The sequence below is a fragment of the Candoia aspera genome, chromosome 4, assembly GCF_035149785.1.
Source record: "Candoia aspera isolate rCanAsp1 chromosome 4, rCanAsp1.hap2, whole genome shotgun sequence".
Classification (NCBI taxonomy): domain Eukaryota; kingdom Metazoa; phylum Chordata; class Lepidosauria; order Squamata; family Boidae; genus Candoia; species Candoia aspera.
The window spans coordinates 37,362,601-37,384,478 of record NC_086156.1 but is presented as its reverse complement, the minus strand read 5'-3'; the positions used below and the strand labels follow the sequence as shown (position 1 = coordinate 37,384,478).

Here is a 21,878-nt window from a genome sequence, read left to right as displayed (position 1 = left end):
TATTGTTGGCATTACAGTTCACAAACTGTTACTCTGTACTTAATGTACCTAGAAGTATTAGCTGTACTTGAAAATATATGCAGTAACTAAACTGCAAAAAAAAGTAGAAATAGTTATATGATACTGAAATATAAGCAGGATGCTAGAGATATTTTGATGGGAAGAATAATTAAAACATCTCATTTTTCCAATCAGGGCCGAGGAGGGACAGTTGCAGTTTTCTTTACTCAACAAAGGCACAGGGGTTTAAATCTGCAAATTCTGTAATTTGTGCTGGTCTTGCAACATTTTTGTGTATGTGTAGTTGTAATCAGGAAAGAGCAAGTGGAACAAATGCTGCAAATGTATGCAAATGAGAGGGAAAGAAAGATTGTGCAAATAAAATGGTATCTAATATAAGGGAATAGATAATTTAGGCAAACAATAGCTCAAATTTAGATAATTGGAATACAGCAAAAACTAGAAATCTCAAGTTTGACTTGTTTTTTAAATCTTACTGGAACAAAAACACGAAGTTGGAATAAAGCTAATTATGAGTTTTTAGAAATGTATTTCATATAACTGTTTAAATATACTTACCCAATATTATTTTGTATTATTAATTTCTGCATATAGTTTATAGCATCTGATCTACAGATCATATTAGAAGGTCACACACTTGCCCAAATATTGGTGAAGCTAAGATTAATGCTTCCAGTGGAATTATGAACTCAGAACACAGCCTTGTGGAGAAATCTAGATCAGATCTACAGTGAAAATATTTTAAAGCCAATGAGTAACATGATACATAATAATCTAAAGAATTCCATGTATCATTATTCTTCCTTTTGTTGTTGAAAGAAAAAGTAATTTTACTGAAGGTAAATTCCAAAGCAAAACATACATCAAAACTATCACAAGATAAAATCATAAGCAAGATTTAATGCTGGCTTTTATATATGTTGCCCAACTAAATGGCAGCAGCTAATGCCTTTCGCTGATCTTGAAAAGCTAAATAGGAAGGGACTTAGTTAATATATGGATGAGAGACCTTCATGGAATCCAGGATATAGGCTAGACAGGGAAGTAAAATAAATAAATCCCAGAACTAGATCACTTCCACATTCTTAACAGGAGTCAATTTTATTTAAAGACCTTTTTTTAATATATGTCAGAAGAAGGCAACAATAGTGATTAATCCAGTGTCAAATCTGTTTGGTTTGTTGGTTTTATTAACCACCTAGTTGAAGAAAAGTCCTGGAAACTCAGAAGCTTATGCCCTACTTTGTGGTCTTTAATTTGAGCCCAATTAAAAACTATTTGTTGCATTAAAAAAAAATCCCTGTGGACCAGCACATTCACAAATTATGCCTTCGTCTTTGATGTGAAATTATAGTGAGTGTATTCTGTGATCTGAGATGGAATATTTAGCATTCCATTTTTATTAGGAAATTCGTCAACTCTGAATCTACCGTGGATTATTTTGTTTTGTCCAGTCAGAATGGTGTTGATGCAAAAGTAATGTTGGGCTACACCACTGTGAATAGAAAATGTTGCTGGACATTCCTGATAACCATAGCTATTGTGATCAATGGGGAGGGATGCTGGGTGTCCCATCTCTTAACTTCATTCAGAGTGTGCTCACCACTGAAGCATTGGAAGATATAGACAAAGGTGAAAATACACCATTTCCTGAGGCTCACCTATATGTACTTGTCAGAGGGAGCAAGGGCAAAAGCTCTGAAGAAAGTATCAGAAGGTAAATAGATTCATGTGCCTGAAGGCAATGTTTCAAGCATCCTGATCCCTAGTTTTTCACATGTTAAAGATTAAAATAAGCACTGAGTGCAGATACACACTAGTCAATAAAGCTACTGGTGTATTATGATCAAATAACTGTATCATTAGATTGTAGCATGTCTAAATAGCTATTTGCTTGGTATATGGATTTATATAAATCTGCTCTTTGAAAAAAAAATTCAAAATCTGATTGAGACATTAGGTATAACTAAACACCAAAATAGGGCCAAATAAATTAGAACAAATATAAAGCCACTATGTATCTGTATACTAATCTAAGCTAATATATAGCAAAAATATATTTTAAAGAAAAACATATAAATTGGAGTTTTTATATTTTTCAATTATAATGTTTATTTAAAATGGTCTAAAAGAAAATATAGCTTTATGTTTTGGTTTTGTTCTTTAATGTAAAATTTTACACCTGCAACCTCTAAAATCTGTGCATGACTATCTGTGAAACACAACGTTTTCTGTGTAAAGCCTACCTGGACTAACTTGTCAGAAATAGAATGCTTTAATATGATGCATCCAACAAAATTCTGTAAACCTATTTATATTGTCACATTTGCTCAACTCCTGGTGACCTCACAGACTCATCCGTGTCCTTTTTTTGACTTTAATATGGAAGTGGATTTCACTGCCTTCTTCCATGAAGCTTTTTCTGTATCCCAATCTAGACTACAGGCCTGGTATTTCCTGGAAAACTCTGTCTTCAGATTAAACAGGCTGATCTTTGCTTAACTTCTGAGTCCAGTCAGGTTCAACCTGGTGCTACCATCTCCTGTTCAGAAGCTAAGCTTCCCAGTCTGTTTCTTATCCTTCCTGACAGGTGGTAGGTTGAGCACCTGTCAGGAAACCTGTTTTCCCTGAGCAATATCTGCCCTGAGATAGGTTTGCAGTACACCTGGATGGTAGGAAGGCCCATCTTTTTGGATATCCTTACCACCAGTTGAAGAATTTGTTTTATTTAGGTATTTATTATACTTGCTTCCTTTCTCACAATTATCTGTAGGCAAGTACATTTAGAATATCAACCTTCTTCTTCTTGCACATATCTTGGATTCTTTATTTCTAGAAGCAGTAAAAGAACAGTATGACATTGCAGTTATTTTATTCAAGCCAAAAATTACCCCTTTCAACAGGAACAAGGTGATTTATCTAATGAACAGTAAGATTTGGCCAATCTTGGGAGACCCATAGTTGCCCTGCTAAAGCCAGGTACTCTATTGAGTAGGGCCAGCAACAGCCATCAGTGCATTCAGTTCATGGAGATATGCAGCTCCTTGTTTGTGGTAGCCATGACAGACCTGCTTGAACAGAAAAAATGATGTCGCATTTCCCTCTAGAAATGGAGCTACAGAATCTTGTGGCAGAATCTATATGACAGATAATCCTTCTCTTTGATCCTGAAAAGGTCACCATTACATTTCAGAACTTGTCAGGTATAGGAACAAACTTTATATGGATATCCAGTCCCTTAGAAGCATGTTTCTTGTGGGAACATTCAGCGTGAAGGAAGCCAGTATGGAGAGTCTTGCTTGGAATGTACTTTTTTTTCTCTGAAGAAAATGCATGCGTCTACAACACACACACATTATTTACAGCGTAAAGTAAAGTGTGTTCAGTGGACACTTCCAGTTTAGTGTATGAGCTGAGATGGGGCATCTGTGCCATCTATATGTTACTAAATTACAACTGACAGCGTCTCTCACTTACGGCTGTGATAGCTGATATTGCTGGCAATTATAGCTTAGCAACATTTGGAGGGCAAGAAATTCCCTGTACATAATACAGAGGATTGGATCCTGGAGATTCAGGGCTGTACATATAATATGTCTGGAAATTGTTTATTAGGCTTATGCAGGTAATTTGATGATGGACTTTGCGCGACATGCAGACAACTTTGCAGGGTCTACACTTTGGACTTCCAGAGATTTGGGGTATGGGAGAGGGCTAGGAAACAGCTGAACAGCTCCTTCGAGAAGCTGCAGACCCTTCATGCCAGAGATCCAGAGGGCTGCTTTGAATGTGCTGCACCCTCCTAGCTGTATGGGGAAAAATAGTTTACAATTAAATATTGCAAGCAAGTGTTTATATTTTTTTTAACTAGCATATATTCTTTCATTACAAAAAAGCCTGTAGTAATGGAGATTGTTTTAAGAACTCTGGAATATTTAAAGGGGTTAATATGTTAGATAAGGAGAAAAAAATCAAGGCAAACATTTTTATTTCTGGACATGAGGGTGGTTCTGATTAAATTACAAGATTATTAGAATGGGATAGATGACAGAGTGCATCATTTCTTGCCCTCAGCTTTAATGCCTTTAATCAAATAATGACCTTCTGGAAATAGTTAATTTTAAGCATTTGGAAAGATCAATACCACTTTGCCACCAAAAAATGGCCCCGATGATGTGAAATTTGATGTATTTAAAGTACCCTTTTAACCTAGTAAATAATTTAAAATGCTTTCAGTAATCTTTTGCCACCATTATGTATCTCATTGTTCAAAGTATGACTCCCTTCCATGTACCCCACCCCACCCTGATTTTTGATCTTGCAGGTTGGAGCCCAAGGTGAGTTCAGTGTGGTTGCTTTCCATCTATACTCATGTAATTATCTAGAGGATTTGTTGTTGTTGTTGTTTATTCGTTTAGTCGCTTCCGACTCTTCGTGACTTCATGGACCAGCCCACGCCAGAGCTTCCTGTCGGTCGTCAGCTCCCCCAGGGACAAGTCCGTCACCTCTAGAATATCATCCATCCATCTTGCCCTTGGTCGGCCCCTCTTCCTTTTGCCTTCCACTCTCCCTAGCATCAACATCTTCTCCAGGCTGTCCTGTCTTCTCATTATGTGGCCAAAGTATTTCAGTTTTGCCTTTAATATCATCCCCTCAAGTGAGCAGTCTGGCTTTATTTCCTGGAGGATGGACTGGTTTGATCTTCTTGCAGTCCAAGGCACTCTCAGAATTTTCCTCCAACACCACAGTTCAAAAGCATTGATCTTCCTTCTCTCGGCCTTCCTTATGGTCCAGCTCTCGCAGCCATATGTTACTACGGGGAACACCATTGCTTTAACTATGCGGGCCTTTGTTGTCAGTGTGATGTCTCTGCTCTTAACTATTTTAACAAGATTTGTCATTGCTCTTCTCCCAAGGATTAAGCGTCTTCTGATTTCCTGACTTCAGTCAGCATCTGCAGTAATCTTTGCACCTAGGAATACAAAGTCTTTCACTGCTTCTACATTTTCTCCCTCTATTTGCCAGTTATCAATCAAGCTGGTTGCCATAATCTTGGTTTTTTTGAGGTTTAGCTGCAAGCCAGCTTTTGCACTTTCTTCTTTCACCTTCATCATAAGGCTCCTCAGTTCCTCTTCACTTTCAGCCATCAAAGTGGTATCATCTGCATATCTGAGATTGTTAATGTTTCTTCCAGAGATTTTAACTCCAGCCTTGGATTCCTCAAGCCCAGCTTGTCGCATGATGTGTTCTGCATACAAGTTGAATAGGTAGGGTGAGAGTATACAGCCCTGCCGTACTCCTTTCTCAATCTTAAACCAGTCCGTTGTTCCGTGGTCTGTTCTTACTGTTGTTACTTGGTCGTTATACAGATTCTTCAGGAGCCATACAAGATGACTTGGTATCCCCATACCACTAAGAACTTGCCACAATTTGTTATGGTCCACACAGTCAAAGGCTTTAGAATAGTCAATAAAACAGAAATAGATATTTTTCTAAAACTCCCTGGCTTTTTCCATTATCCATCGGATATTGGCAATTTGGTCTCTAGTTCCTCTGCCTTTTCTAAACCCAGCTTGTACATCTGGCATTCTCGCTCCATGAACTGCTGAAGTCTACCTTGCAGGATCTTGAGCATTACCTTACTGGCATGTGAAATGAGTGCCACTGTTCGATAGTTTGAACTTTCTTTAGTGTTCCCCTTTTTTGGTATGGGGATATAAGTTGATTTTTTTCCAATCTGATGGCCATTCTTGTGTTTTCCAAATTTGCTGGCATATAGCATGCATTACCTTGACAGCATCATCTTGCAAGATTTTGAACAGTTCAGCTGGGATGCCGTCATCTCCTGCTGCCTTGTTATTAGCAATGCTTCTTAAGGCCCACTCAACCTCACTCTTCAGGATGTCTGGCTCTAGCTCGCTGACCACACCATCAAAGCTACCCCCAATATTGTTATCCTTCCTATACAGGTCTTCTGTATATTCTTGCCACCTTTTCTTGATCTCTTCTTCTTCTGTTAGGTCCTTGCCATCTTTGTTTTTGATCATACCCATTTTGGCCTGGAATTTACCTCCAATGTTTCTAATTTTCTGGAAGAGGTCTCTTGTCCTTCCTATTCTATTGTCTTCTTCCACTTCTGTGCATTGCTTGTTTAAAAATAATTCCTTATCTCTTCTGGCTAACCTCTGGAATTTTGCATTTAATTGGGCATATCTCCCCCTATCACTGTTGCCTTTTGCTTTCCTTCTTTCTTGGGCTACTTCTAGTGTCTCAGCAGACAGCCATTTTGCCTTCTTGGTTTTCTCTTTCTTTGGGATGTATTTTGTTGCCGCCTCCTGAACAATGCTGCGAACTTCTGTCCAGAATTCTTCCGGGACCCTATCTACTAAGTCCAGTCCCTTAAATCGATTCTTCACCTCCACTGCATATTCCTTAGGAATATTAGTGAGCTCATATCTAGCTGATCTGTGGGTCTTCCCTAATCTCTTGAGTCTGATCCTAAATTGTGCAAGAAGAAGTTCGTGATCTGAACTACAGTCAGCTCCAGGTCTTGTTTTTACCGACTGTACAGATGTCCGCCACCTTTGGCTGCAAAGGATGTAGTCAATCTGATATCGGTGTTGTCCATCTGGTGAAGTCTATGTATAAAGCCGTCTCTTAGGTTGTTGGAAGAGAGTGTTCGTTATGCAGAGTGAATTGTCTTGGCAAAATTCTATCAGCCTATGTCCTGCTTCGTTTTGTTCTCCCAGGCCATACTTACCTGTAATTCCAGGTGTCATTTGACTGCCCACCTTAGCATTCCAGTCTCCTGTGATGAAAATAACATCTCTTTTAGGCGTGTTGTCCAGTAGGTGCTGCAGATCCTCATAGAACTGCTCTACTTCAGCTTCTTCAGCATTTGTGGTTGGGGCATATATTTGGATCACTGTGATGTTAGATGGCTTGCCCTGAATTCGAATTGAGATCATTCTGCCATTTTTGGGATTGTATCCAAGCACTGCTTTAGCCACTTGACTATTAATTATGAAGGCTACTCCATTTCTTCTGTGGTCCTCTTGTCCACAGTAGTAGATTTGGTGGTCATTTGATGTGAAGTGACCCATTCCAGTCCATTTCAGTTCACTGACGCCCAGAATGTCTATCTTTAATCTTAACATCTCACCAATAACCACATCCAACTTGCCCTGGCTCATAGATCTTACATTCCAGGTTCCAATGGTGTGTTGATCCTTAGAATATCGGATTCGCCGTTCACCACCAGCATCGTCGGCTGCTAGCCATCCTTTCAGCTTTGAGCTAGCTGCGTCATCACGTCTGGGGCTAGTTGAACTCATCCTCTGTTCCTCCCCAGTAGCATTTTGACCATCTTCCGACCTGGGGGTCTCATCTTCCAATGGTATACCGACATATCTCTGGTTGTACTGATCCATTTAGTTTTCACGGCAAGAATACTGGGGTGGGTTGCCATTACCTTCCCCAGGGATCGCATTTAGTCAGACCTCTCTGTCACGACCTTCCCGTCTTGGGTGGCCCTTCACGGTTTAGCTCAGGGCATCATTGAGGTGTTCAAGCTCCAGCACCACGACAAGGTAACGATCCTTTGCTGAAGATCTAGAGGATTTACAGAGGAAAATTGTGTGTGTGTATGTGTGTGTGTATGTATGTGCATGTGTCTCTGTGTATATATATATATATGGATTTAACCATGGGTTTTAACCCATTTTGACTTTTTGGTGTAAGGTGAAAAATTAGGTGGCTTTGATTATTTTGAAAGTCCATTTTATACAGTTTGTAGAACACGGGTATGAAATTATGTTGGAGTGCCATCAGTTTTCTAAATGGGAAAAATTACCCTCTATTAGTATGTTTGTGGGCAGATTAAAAACAGTCTTCATTAGCATAAGGAACACTTACTGATTCTTTATAAAACTAGAAAATTATTTGCTGAATGATAAATTGCTAGCTTTATAGTTAGTTGTTGTTGACAATGAGCTCATTCAAAATGTGTATTGCAGTTTAGTCTACAAGACTGAATTCCTTTTTACTCAGAACTACTGTTTAATGGATTATGTACTTAAACCCTGTTCATGCTACATATGAAATGTAATTCATGCTTTTCACTAAAATATTTGTATCAAATATCATGCATATTTAGACTGATTTCTTTTAATACTGTGTGTTTTTGTGATACTTTATACCACAGAGATATAACAAAATACATTTGCATATAATTTTAGAAAAGAAAAAGGCTCTCATAGTATTAAGATTAGGAAGCATGAGTTAGTCTTTTGAATCTAATGGAGAAATCTTATTACATCATTTAAAAAAACTCAAAAGTATTAAAATAGGGCTAGGTACTCAAGCAAAGAGTAGTACTGTATTTGATCTGCTTTACTGCTAAATGTTTTAGGCATATATAATGAAATTAGTTGCATTCTAAAGAATTAAGGACTAATTTTATCAGAAAGTTCATAGGGATACAGATGTTGATGGCTTATAGCCATAATTTACAGCCATGGTTAAATTGAAGACATAGCCTTTGTTCTGTCTGTCCAAATAGCACTTTTATCCCTGGTTTCAATAGACTAGGAATTATATTCTATGAAGAATTCTATTAACAATAAAAATTAAAATCAAAAGCTGTCTTCATTTTTCTTTGAACAGCATTGTACATTCTTACTAATTTGATAAATCACAGTCTGAAGGGGTTTTTTTAAAAGCCAAATACAAGTTTGTATTTAAATAATTTACGTAAGTCTTTTTGAAATCAGAAATTTAAGGCTGTTACAATAACAAGATGCAAAAAAGGTTAATTAAATACTGCTGCTGTTTTATTTTTCAAAAATTTCTCAGCACTGGATATAATTTCCACTGAATTGTTTGGCAATTGATTTTCTGTTGTTTTAAAAATTTCATACGTTTCTTTAATAGTATTCTTAAGGGGAAAAAACTTAGTTGCCTCTCTTTCACCATTTTTTGCTAACTGTAGCAAGACTCTTACATATGTCACTCAGCTACTATAAAAGTGCATAGCAGTTTTTCCTTTGTGGCAGATGGATTTAAAACTTGACTTCTCAATAAATGTAGGTTTACAATACATAACTTTACAGGATTTGTGTTGTATATAACAGGTTTGAACACATTATCTCAGAATTCATCTGCATGGCATTTTCAGCTTATCCCAGGCCCCATGCCAGTATCTTAAGTAATAGGGAGAGAGTGTAGTGATGGATAGCAGCTAAAGGCGTGATTTTGAATAGAAACAAAGGCTTTAGAACAGAAGGTGTCAAATTAAACTTTGTCAGTTTGAAAAGTAGTAACATCCTGAAAGTTCATCTACATATTTACATGTGACTAATGTTTATATTTTGCTTTGCTTTGCTCCTTCTTTATATGCAGCGCAATGCTGCCTGGCAGAGTTGCTGCACAGCAGTGAAGGATGTTCCTACTGTCGTTTTAGGATGTATTTTTTTCCAAGTATGTACAAGTCCTAAGGGTAGTCTTCCATATGTGTTTTTATATATCAATATAGGTGTTGGGTTTTTTTTCCTTTTTTTAATGAATACATGATTTTTGTTGGAGGGAAAAAAAAGCCCACACACATTTCAGTTGTTGTTCTGGATTAAGCTAGTCAGTACAAATAGTGATGCATTCACTTCTAGCGTATTTCCTGTTGTATAGGCCACATATTTCAGTTTTGATTTTACCCCAATGAACATGCTCCCAGTTAGAGATATTTGAAGCATGACGTGGTTTTCATAATGTTACAAATATTACAAATTATATCTCTAAATTTTCATTTGTATTGTTTGCTCAGTTTGAATCCAATTAGCCATTCTGTTAAACAAATAAAATAATGCAAATTGCATCTTAGCAAGAAAAAGCATATCCCTTTTGCAACAAGGGTAAGGATGGGATGGTTATCTCAGAAAATAATGAAATAAATATGGCAAATAAATGTGGACTTAGCCTATTTGGAAAAATGTTTAAAATACTATGTTAATGGGGCAATGTAGAATGTAAGACATTCTGTATTGCCCCATTAACAATATCATTTCAAAAAGTTTAAATATTATGCTTTATATAAGCAAAGGAGGGATAATTTAATTTTTATGATGTTAAAACATGAGACAGTAAGTATTTTCATGTTTTAACTTAGGGTTTACATTTTGTCAAAGCCCATTGCATTTTAATCTCTTAAAATTACTGGCCACCCTAGGAAAGCTAACCGGATTGTATTTAAACTTTCAATTCATCACCCTATTTTGGGGGTGAGGAATTGGAAGTATTATTTCAGAGCAAAGGTTAATAGCAAACTACTGGAAATGTTTTATCAGTCATGGGTAATTAATAAGGATATGTTGACACTTGGAACATAGAAGTGACAAAAGAGCAAAATACTTTCTAAATGAGTAGATTTTTTGTGGATTTTTTTTTAGAATTGCTTTTTAACTCAGACTAGGTTTGTTAAGAAATTAGGTTTTGATAATTGCAAAGAATATACTAAAAAGGGTTTTTAAAAATGGATGGATAGATAGAAAGAAAGAAAGAAAGAAAGATAGATAGATAGATAGATAGATAGATAGATAGATAGATTCCATCTATTTATTTTACCAAATATATTTTTGTTTTAAAGTGGCATCAAGATTTTAGTCCAGAAAAATTAAAGCTAGGGCAGAATTGCTTGTTAAAATTTTTCATTACCAATCATGTAATTCTGCCCTTCATACATATATTCTTAGTTACATTGGCTTATTCTTGTTGAAACACAAAGAAGCAAGGCTTATGAATAATAGTACTATGAACTCTTCAAAGTGCTTCATATCTCATGCAAGTACAGCTGTTCTCTGCTGTTATTCATTAAAGCAGCCTGATTTTTCTCAGCTTTCCACTGGAGTCTAAAAAGGATGCTACTGCTTTTTAAAGAGCTGCAGTGGATTCCTCAGAGCAGCAGCATCCTTTTTTTCCCCCAAGTTTGCACAGAAACATGCAAAACCATGGGCTGCTTTAATGAATAGCAGAGAGGTTCTAACTTTTGGCTGGCTTACTGTGCTGTATCACCAAATGCAGTTGCAAACAAGGCTTCTTTTCTAAACGGGATTGCAATTTTCAAAAAAAAAAAATTTTTTTTTGGTTTGTTTGCTTGTTTTTACTTTCTTTCTTGTTTTGGCCCAAGCAACGATGCTTGGGCCAAAATGCTTGACATCAGTGGGACAGCATGCTGAACCTCTTGCCTAAAGGTTATGTATATATTTAAAAAAAAAAAACATTTTTTCACTGGATAACATACTGTGCTGGATATTTGCCATACAAAATTAACAGGAATGAATCCAGAAGAAGACCTAAAGCACACTGTTTCACTCTATTCAATGGAACATTCACAACCCAGGCAGTCTGTCACTGAGACCAAGATATTTATTTACATTTTAAAAAATTATGCTCCATATTTCTGATACTTAGCAGTTCCCGGGGCCTTTTCCATGGTTGCCCATCCCATCTATCTTTGTCCTTTTGTGACTTATAAACATCCTAAAATGTTTTCTACTATCAATAAAAGCCTGTACTATCAAGACTTGCATTGATTTTGTAAATGGTTGTTAGAGTTTAATCTGATTTTATAGATTAGTTTCTTGTGTTTTAATTTTTTTATTACATTGTAAACTGTCTTAAAGGCTTGGTCATCATAAGCAGTATTTACAAACAGAAAGTTAATGTTAAAATATTCTTAAACTATTCTATAGTTAAAGCATGCTAGCATTTAACCCTAAATTGCCATGGCCACTTATGTATCAGTTTTAGTGTTTGTCTTGATGCATTTAGACTGATAAAACTAAACATTGGTGTTCTTTGTCATGTTTGCTCAGTTTCAATACTAAAAAAATATAACGCTATTGATATAATTTAAGACGGCATGTAGGCAATTGCTAAACCGTTAAGGAAAAAAAAAATCTGTGCATCTATTTTAGAAGCAAATTAGCATTTGCTACAGTTCTCTTGGGACAATCTTTTGGCATACTTTCAAGCTTGCTTTCCCCTAGAACATATCTGGGTTAATGCAAGTGCTTTTACAGATAGTTTGCATGCATATGGAGAGGTTGAAGAATATGGTCTTGTTCATATAATGCTTAAAATCATAAGTCTAATTTGCAAATCTTTTATTCAAAACCAGGAGACCCTGAATTGGCTAAAAAATTATCAACAGTTTTGATTTGTCTGCAGAGCCCCTCTAAGCACTTAAGAAAGAAAGAGGATACCCTGCTCAGTAATGTTTCTTCAAATAGGTTCTGTACTATATGATTAATGTGAACCAGGGCTATAGTCAGGCTGTCATGATCGCCGTTGCGATGTTTGCGACATCGTAACGGCTCGCATGACAAAGCGTGGATGCGTGTCAATGACTGGAGAGGTGCAGGCGATAAACCAGACAAAGAAGGTAATGGGTTTGGGAGATCTATTGAACAACAAGGTCTTATCGCCCGGTAATCGACTATTGACACCATTGCCAAAGAAATGATCAGGACGAGGTTTGGAAGGGCGCATCCGGGCTTTTGAGGAATATCAAGGTCTAATCGCCCAGTAATGGACCATTACCTCGCAGGAAGATAAACAGGGCGATGCCCGGGGCGAATGGGGCTGGACGACCTCTCACCTATCAAGTCTTGATGACCTGTCACTCTGTGGAACTCGTGGGGCACACCCGGGGAGTGTGGGGGTGGAGCGCTGTTTGGCGCGAGACTATTTAATTCAACTTTTGGCGCGCTTCCCTCACTCTCAGCTTTTTACTGGTGTGCATTCTATTCTAAATAAAAGCCAGAGCTTAAACTTGATTTAGAGTCTGAATCTTTTATTTGGCCTTAGGCATTCCTCACACAGGCTAGATACAGGATACATTCTCTAATTCTGAATTAAATAATAGCATCATGGTTATTTTTTAAAAAAATACGTGATACAGGTGTGTCTTTTCCTATCAGACAGATACAGGCTTATATTTTAAAAACCAGAATTGGAGATACAACAGTAGAGTGAAGTAAAATAGCATGTTCTTTTTCCTTGTATACCTGAAATAATGATGTGCTGCTGTTGCTTTCTCTTAACAGCAATGCAAGGGTATAATTCTTAATGCAGACATTTATTTACTAGGTTGGTAAAAGTGTGTGATGGTATCTTCATAAACTGAGATTTTGTCTATAAAATGCTATAGGATTCTCAAGAAGAAGAACAATGAAACAAGACTGTGCAAATATGTTCACTTTGTTCTCAGTTCATTCAATTTGCTTCCAAGGAAAGCACTTTGTGGGACCTAAGTTTTTGATAAGGTGGTCTAATATTTTGCTGATAATTGTCTTAAGGGCTGGCTCTGTGAACTCCTGCGCTGGAAAGAAGATCCCTCACCTGAGAATAGAACTCTGTGGGAGAATCTGTCAATGATCCGGAGGTTCCTCAGTCTTCCTCAGCCTGAACGAGATGCCATTTATGAACAAGAAAGCAATGCTGTTCATCACCATGGTGACAGGCCTTCCCACATTATCCATGTTCCAGCAGAGCAGATTCAGGTTGGTTTACCTTGACCAATTCATTTAGGAGTAAGAAAAAAAGCAAAACAAAATATTGATTCTTGAGAGAAAAACCATTCCACCTCTTCTTGTTTTGTTAAATATAAATGTTTTAGTCTGAACTAAAACGTTCATCTTCAGTAGAATATGTGATTTTTTCCTCAATGCAAAGGTATGTGTGCAGATTCATTTTAGAGGCCCCCTATCAGCAGATCCTCCATGTTCAGTTCCCAAAGTTCTTTTTAAACTTAAAAAATAGTGGGTACATGCAAGAGTTGCTTGAAAGTGGTGGTCACTCATAGAATAATGTATATGTGGTTGAAGCATTTTCCCTTTTCATCACCTTTTACACCAGAAGTTAGGTGGGCTGCTAAGAGTGATAATTTAAAAAAAAAAATGGTGTGTATGCACGCCTCTCACACGTGGCCATAATTTATAAATGCGCAATGCTTAGATATTTTAGGTGTCATACTTTTAAAATAAATTAAAATAAATTCATTGATTGATTCATTTAAGCAGAAATAATAGGAAAAGTTTCAGCCCCAGGTTCTCATCCTACTTACGCTCAGTTTGAAAGTGGGGATGAGTCAATGTTTGTTTGTTTTTCCTTTAGAGCCCCTCTCCCACCAACCTTGGGAAAGGAGAGCATAGAGGCGCTTTCTTACCTGGCCTGCTGACCACTGGACCTTGGCTGGGTGCTGCTCCCCAGGTGAGCTGGCACAAATTTAATGTGTCAAGGAGAGACATGAAGGGGTTTCAGGACTGATCCAGCTGTTTCCTTCCATTTAAAAACAGATCAGGGAAAATTGCTTTTTTGGAATGGATGAGGCTTAATTTAATTGTAACCCACCCTGATAATGTATTTAAAAGGCAGCGCATTTAAATACAAATCATAAATAAAATGAGTCTTTTTAAGTCTATTTTATTTAAAATGTGGGATCAGCCCTTTTTTCTCCTTTTCTGCAAGAAATGGATAGTCATCTCATTCCCCTAAGTTTCTTGATCATTTATATTATCAAAAAACTATTTATAAAGCATATCGGAAAATGATTTATAAAGCTTTTTCAGAAGTCCAAAGTAGCATAACTGTGGTATAAAAAATAAAGCAAATGAAGCAATTGGACATTGGTTGCTCAAAATTGTGAAAGCAGCTTACAGTGAGCAACTTAGCCAAAAATGGTAGACAAATAATTATAGTACAAAATGTTACTGCAAATGCCTGGAAATTCCACATTTGAAAACACTTACCACTGGTAGAAATAAAAGGAAATAATTATGCAGCAATATATTCCCAAGATTTGTCCCACTGCTAATAAAATTTTGCTGACTTTTGTAGATAACACTAATATCTGCAGTCTTAAACATATTTAATAAAATGAAACCCCACTGAAATTAGTAGCTACCAGTTCTAGTAATCATGGGTGGGTGCATTATTTATGTATCTGCGTATTACTTATATCCCACTTCCTACTCAAGGCACTTCAGCTTAACAGTATAAATTAAAACATTAACATCAGTTAAAATTATAACTAATCCAAATCAAAAGGCATAATGAAAAATCCAATCTTGACTGGCTTGAGCTAGAGCATAGCTTAGCATAAAAGCTAAGAAAGCTACTGATGTATGCAAGATTCTGCCCTCATAATGTACAGTACTGGTGAAAGGTGAAGGGTGGTCCCCTGTGCAAGCACCGAGTCATATCTGCCCCTTTGGGGGGACGCCACTTTTGCGACGTTTTCTTGGCAGACTGTAGCAGGGTGGTTTGCCATTGCCTTCTGCAGTTGTCACCTTCCCCAGCAAGCTGGGTGCTCATTTTACTGACCTCGGAAGGATGGAAGGCTGAGTCGACCTGAGCCGGCTACCCAAGAATCCAGCTTCCGCTGGGAACAAACTCGGGTCATGGGGAGAGTTTTGGCTGCAAGACTGCCGCCTACCGCTCTGCGCCACACAAGGCTGTTACCTTACCCTTATGTGCAGTACTAGTGACAGCATATTCCCAGCAGATTTTATCTTTTGTACACATGGAGATAAATACTCATGTAGAGTTTTTTATCAGAAATGGGAACTTGTGGGACTTCAGTTCCTATGAGCCCCAAACAGTGTGGTCAGTGGACAGCAATCATGCAACATGGAGCAACAGCTTTAGGCAGGCCACAAGTGCCCTGTTACTGGTCTAGTGTTATATTATTTGTCCAAAGTCAAAAATTGTTTTACGATGCTAAATGTAGAAGTGTTCTAGAATGGTTAATTTCAGATCAGCAATTTTATTTTATTATATCCATGTCCCAGGCTTTGTCCAGATTTCTCAGGGTAGGTTCATTATTACACACACACACACGTTTTTCCTTACAACCCTATGAGATATGTAGGTGTTTGGTGTAAGAATCTGGCACTTTTGATCCCAATAATAGTCCGACTCATGCAGATAAAATACGCAGATTTCAGATTTATTGAGAAGGTGTACAGATCAAGGGAAAAAAGCTGCGATTGAGGATTCCCACCTAAACTTCCTAATTAAAAGCAAACCATCTCTATTCTTCCTGCCTAGTTCCAACTGCCAGGCATGCCAAGCACAGATGTCTTCTGATGGTACAACCTTGACTTTCCCAATCAGTCCAAACAGCATACTTTCACACTCTTTGCTGTTTCCCCTTCCCCACTGGTTCTTGACACGCATTGACTCATCATGGCAGATGAACACGGTCAATTGATTCATCAATCATTTGATCGTGGTTTCTGACATTTGGGTTTTTCAGGCTCTAGCTGACACTGTCAATACTGTCATAGAGGCACCCTCTTACAACTGTAAGTAATAATAAATGGTAACATACGGCATGTGCAACTGTCCTTTTTTTAAAATAACTTCATTAATTTAAATACGTTGTCCTTTTACTTTTATTCTCCTAATCACAGAATATTTTTTAGATTATTGATTACATTCTGATTTTTAATTGTTATTTAGTATAAGATTGGCAGTCAACAAAATATTGTTCCTAATTTAATAAGTTGATAAAAGTACCAAGTTTGTATTGTTTATTATAGATATTTAACTAGCTAAAGAGTCAGGACCAATGTGCCAATTGAAGTGTAGCATACAACCAAGGATATTTCGTTTACAGTAATTTGTCCAACACACAAAGCAGGAATGAAGTTCTATTACTCTTGAAAACTATGTACTGCAGTTATGGAATGAGCTAAACATCAAATTAAACAATTAGCTTACAGATTCTGATTTTGATGTTTACTAATAATTTGAATAAAGATAGTTTCCATTGCAAGTAAAGGGACAGTGGGGCTGCCCAGTGACCATGCCTCTGACACCTGACAGCTTCCTCCATTGTCAATGTTTACACATTCAAAGTGAACATCTGTAGGAGATAATGTGTAGCTTGTGAATTTTGCATTGTTATGCTTCCCCAGCAAGTGGAACCTGTCTGTTTAAACCATTTTAAAGCATTTACCATTTTAATCTGATATTCTCCTTTCACCAATATATCACATAATAGAATAGGTATTTTTTCAAATACAGTTGAGAATAAATAATTACTACATACATACTCTAATCATAAGATTTGGTTGGTACCACAACTTGAGGATTCAGAACAAACAAAAAGCCCTAGAAATTTGATCTGGAGCAATTTGGAAGCTACTTAATTTGATGTAGAACTGATTCTGAAACCCAAAGTTTTGTGCTTCTCAGTCATTTTCATCTTAAATACATAAGGGTTTTTTTCTTTTATTTTTTATTTTTTAACAAAGGTTGAAATGTATGGGTGCAGACTTTTCTGTGGGATGAAGCTTAAAGAATTCAAAAAGATGGACGCAGAATTTGGTTTATACTCTGCATTAAAGTACTTGTTTGATTTATATACACATGCAAAGACAGTACTTGCAACTTTTTTTTAGAATGCTAAAGATAGAAGGGAACATTAAGTCAGAATTCTTTTTATATATAAGAATTTTATTAAATTTCAGACAAAGATAAAAGCTACAGAAAAATAAAAAAACTACAATGAGAAGAAAGAACTAAAAAGATGTGAAAACACAGAAGGGTTTTTTTTTTAAATTACAGAAAAAGGTGACTTCTGACTTTTAACAGCAAGAATATAGAACAGTTTTCCATAATCAATTCCTTACTCTATATTAATCCAAAGTCATCTTATTTCTATAAATCATACCATTGGCACATTATAAAAATCACTAAATACAGTTGCTCCCTCCCCTTATATTAAAAGAAAAAAGTGTGTGTGTGTGTGTGTGCCAATTTAGAAAATGATATGTGCAGACGTGTTTTTGGCTAGTTCTCATCAATCTTGATTTGGTGGTGCAAAGGAAAGATGTAAAAGATTCCCAACCCCCCTCCTGAAGTTGTGTGGATGGCACACTGATTTACTGGTATTCACTGGCAGCATCTAATACAGAATTACAGAATTATATGTTCTGTCAGGAACCTGAATCTGACATATCCCACCTTGCAGAATGCTTTCTAGTTAGCCAGTGCCAACATCACATCAATTTGATTCCAGATTTAGATGAATCTAATGCTGATCCCTACAGGGTCCTGCAAATGACCTTGTCATGTGGAGTAGTTCTGTACAGAGTTCTATCCAGTTAATCATTCAGCCTTCTGAGTATTTCCTTCCATTCCATCCTCTGTCCCTCTCAGCTTGTGGGGTGAAGTTTGTTTGTTTGTTTGTTTGTTTAATTTTTTGCCCCACCTTTATTATTTTTATAAATAACTCAAGGTGGCAAGCATACCTAATACTCCTTCCTCTTCCTCCTCCCCACAACAACCACCCTGTGAGGTGGGCTGTGCTGAAAGAGAGTGACTGGCCCAAAATGACCCATCCAGCTTTTATGCCTAAGGCAGGACTAGAACTCACAGCCTTCTGGTTTCTAGCCCGTTATCTTAACCACTAGACCAAACTGGCTCTACTAATTAATTACTTACTAATTAATTAATAGATTAATAATTAATTAATCTAATTAACTTGCAAGGGTTGCTTTGTTTGTATCTCTTTATTTCTGAAAACTTGTGCAAGTTTTCCCAAGCGTTCTGATATCCCCCTTTTATTTGTCAGTCGGACTAGTTTGAAGAACCAGTTTGGTGTAGTGGTTAAGGCATCAGGCTAGAAACTGGGAGATGGTGAGTTCTAGTCTGCATTAGGCACAAAGACAGCTGAATGACCTTGGGCCAGTCACACTCTCCCTCAGCCCTAGGAAGGAGACAGTGGCAAACCACTTCTGAAAAACCTTGCCGAGAAAACTGCAGGGACTTGCCAGGCAGTTTCTGAGAATTGGACATGATTGAACAGGTTTTTTAAAAAAGGACTAGTTTGACAGTAGTCAGAGTATTCAGTTCACTCTTAATATATGTTTATATGGAGTTTACAAATAAAGATAGCAGAAATGAAGGAACAGTGATAACAATTTAGTTTAAATATATGACTATGATTGAGTGGGGACTAAATGTGAACTCCTAGGGAGTATGTTTTTTAGCAGAAGAATGACATAAAAGAAATACACTTTTTTCTAACTTAGTTTTGCTTCCCCCTGATACGCTCAGTACTAATCCTCTGCAAACTTACTGTAATAGATAATAGGTAAGGACCATAATTAAGAAGTCAGGCATGATCTACAGGCTCCCATACTTTTGTTAATCTTCCTTCCCCTTTTAAACATAAATCTTCCCTGATTCATACCTTTAGGTACAGTATGACAAAATAGTTGATGTGCACATGTTAGACAAGGTTCAGTACAAATGTTGAGATGCTAGTGTCAGTGCTCTTCTGTACTGTACATACCTACACTTTGATCTTTGATCATCTGGAGTGAAGGTGCTGTTTTTTTTATTATTCAAACATTTGAAGTCCCATGAACTTTTATGCCAAAGCAAGTAGCATACATGGATATTTTGATTGTAATACAGTGGTTTAATGTGTGACATATTGATCAAAAAAGTTTGATCATGTTTAGCTAACCATGGTTAGCATAAACATTTCTATCTGTGTGCTATCTGTATTTAAGTCAAGGAAGGGCAAATCTGTGCAAGAAAAAGAAAGCTGATGAAAGTGAAAATCAACGGGGCGCTGGGCAAGCCCAGGAGCATTCGGTGTGGAGATCGAGCAGTGTTACACTTGGTCCTAAATAATATGGTGAAGACAAATCTTTTTTTAAGAAAAGTGTCTTTCTTTCTTTGTGTGCTTAACTTTCTCTTTCATTGTCTACCAGCAACAGCAGCAGCAGCAGCCCCAGCAGCAGCAGCAACAGCAGCCCCCACCCCCCGGTCCCCGATTACCCCCCCGGCAACCAACAGTAGCATCACCAGCTGAATCTGAGGATGAAAATCGTCAGAAGAGTCGCCCACGAACAAAAATTTCTGTGGAAGCTCTGGGCATTCTTCAGAGTTTTATTCAAGACGTAGGCCTGTATCCAGATGAAGAAGCAATCCAGACTCTGTCAGCTCAGCTCGACCTACCGAAGTACACCATTATCAAGTTCTTTCAGAACCAGCGATACTATGTCAAACACCATGGAAAGCTGAAAGATAACTCAGGCCTGGAAGTAGATGTTGCGGAATATAAGGAAGACGAGTTACTTAAGGATTTGGAAGAGGGTGTCCAAGACAAAAGTACGAACACACTTTTTTCAGTTAAATTAGAAGACGAGTTATCGGTAGAAGGGAACACTGACAGTAATACTGTATTGAAAGACTGATAAAAATAGTATTTATTCAACAGCATCATCGCTTACTGATAAAAAGAAAAATCCATCCTGTATACTGTCAGCAACCTCTTTATTCATTGTTTGGCCAATGAATCTTCCAAAACTTGCACAAAAGTTGAAAAAATTAAAGGATAATACAGACTGCACTAGATATTTTACAAACTGCTTCAGAGATAGAAATGAAGCATTGAAGATTGTTTCATATTAATTTGTGTTCACGGGGTACATCAACATGTATCCAATAAGCATGATATCTGTGGGTTGTTTTTCTTATTGTTGTTGTTATTATTATTATTATTCTAGAGCTTTCAAACAAGCATTACTTTGTGACTTAACCGTTTTTATTTTTTTCCCAGTTATTGTTGACACTCCACACTTGATCTATGAAAGCTTAACATTTATTTAAGTAAAATAAAAAAGAAGAGTTAGTTACTCTTGCTCTATTGTATGTTACAAAAGAACTATAGACTGTGGGATGCAGTTTAAAGTTCACATATGCCAACAAATGCCTTGTATTATATGGCACTGCCGTAACTCAGATTTTTTTTTCAGAAGTAAGAAGTCACTGTATCTTTTTCATTTTCATTTGTTACATTTTTTGAAAACAAAATGTGAATCATGGTTTTTCCCATTATTTATTTGTAGATCTTTCAATATCATGTTGTAATTAATTTTAGAAGTTTCCGTTAAATGTAATATTGCTTCTCTTGTTATCATATTGGGTTTTTTTTTTCCTATTTATAAGTGTATTTTGATGGGCAGTAAAACAAAGTGTCTTAAAAGTTTTAAATAGAAAAAAATGTGCTTTACACAGTTGCCTATAAAAAGTGCTCTATGTTATCCAAGCAATTCATACTATAAGCTTCACTCTTATTGTTGTATGCAATTTTTACTATCATGCAAATAAGCTTAGGTAAATCAAACTAATAGATCACCTTAGAAACTTATGCAATTAATGTGAAAATAATTGATGTTTGCAATGTGTCTTCCTTTGGTTTACAATCAATTTTAAAGCTACAGCTGTATAAATTTTCTGTATAAAGGTGTATTTCTTTTTTATGAGTTTATTGCTATGAAAACACCAGTTATTTTGTTACAGCTGGCTGTTTTTATAAGTGTATCACAATTTTCTTTATGCAGAAATGTTCTGACTAGGAGTGGTTATTGACTGTAACTACACAATTAAAATTGTTTGTATGGTATGATATGATAGGGTTTGTCTGCATTTGTGTATCTTGCAGAAATAGCACCCAAAAAAAGTCTGTTGGACTGTTTTATTCATTCTCTTGAAAGGTGATTTTCTATCACCTTAGCAACAACTGCTTTCTATATTTTAAATTATCCCAAACTATGAATCTGAAAAGATACTTTTCAGAAACTCAGTTTTACTGTAAAAATCATAACCTGTCTCGACTTGGTTTTAAAAGTTGCCTGGCCAGCAGAGATAGCAGGATATTATTGAGTCAAAAGGCTATCAGGCAAAAACATATTTACAGTTCCTGGCAGTAATGCACTTATAATGAATGCAGCTGGTTTTGTTTTACAATATTTGAATTTATGATAACGTCGTTTCTTACA

General features: G+C 36.7%; 1 protein-coding gene across 2 annotated transcripts in view; it reads left to right on the top strand.

Annotated features, from left to right (window-relative positions):
* SATB1 (SATB homeobox 1) overlaps window positions 1-21,505 on the top strand; it is a 91,373-nt gene extending 69,868 nt beyond the window's left edge. The window contains exons 11-13 of one of the 2 annotated variants that reach the window (XM_063303870.1): window positions 13,371-13,574; window positions 14,188-14,283; window positions 19,833-21,505. In XM_063303870.1, coding sequence (XP_063159940.1) covers window positions 13,371-13,574; window positions 14,188-14,283; window positions 19,833-20,291 — 759 coding nt within the window. In that variant the 3' untranslated portion in view covers window positions 20,292-21,505. The remainder of the gene's footprint in view (window positions 1-13,370; window positions 13,575-14,187; window positions 14,284-19,832) is intronic. The other variant, XM_063303871.1, reaches the window with a different exon arrangement.
* The last annotated feature ends 373 nt before the right edge of the window (window positions 21,506-21,878 follow it).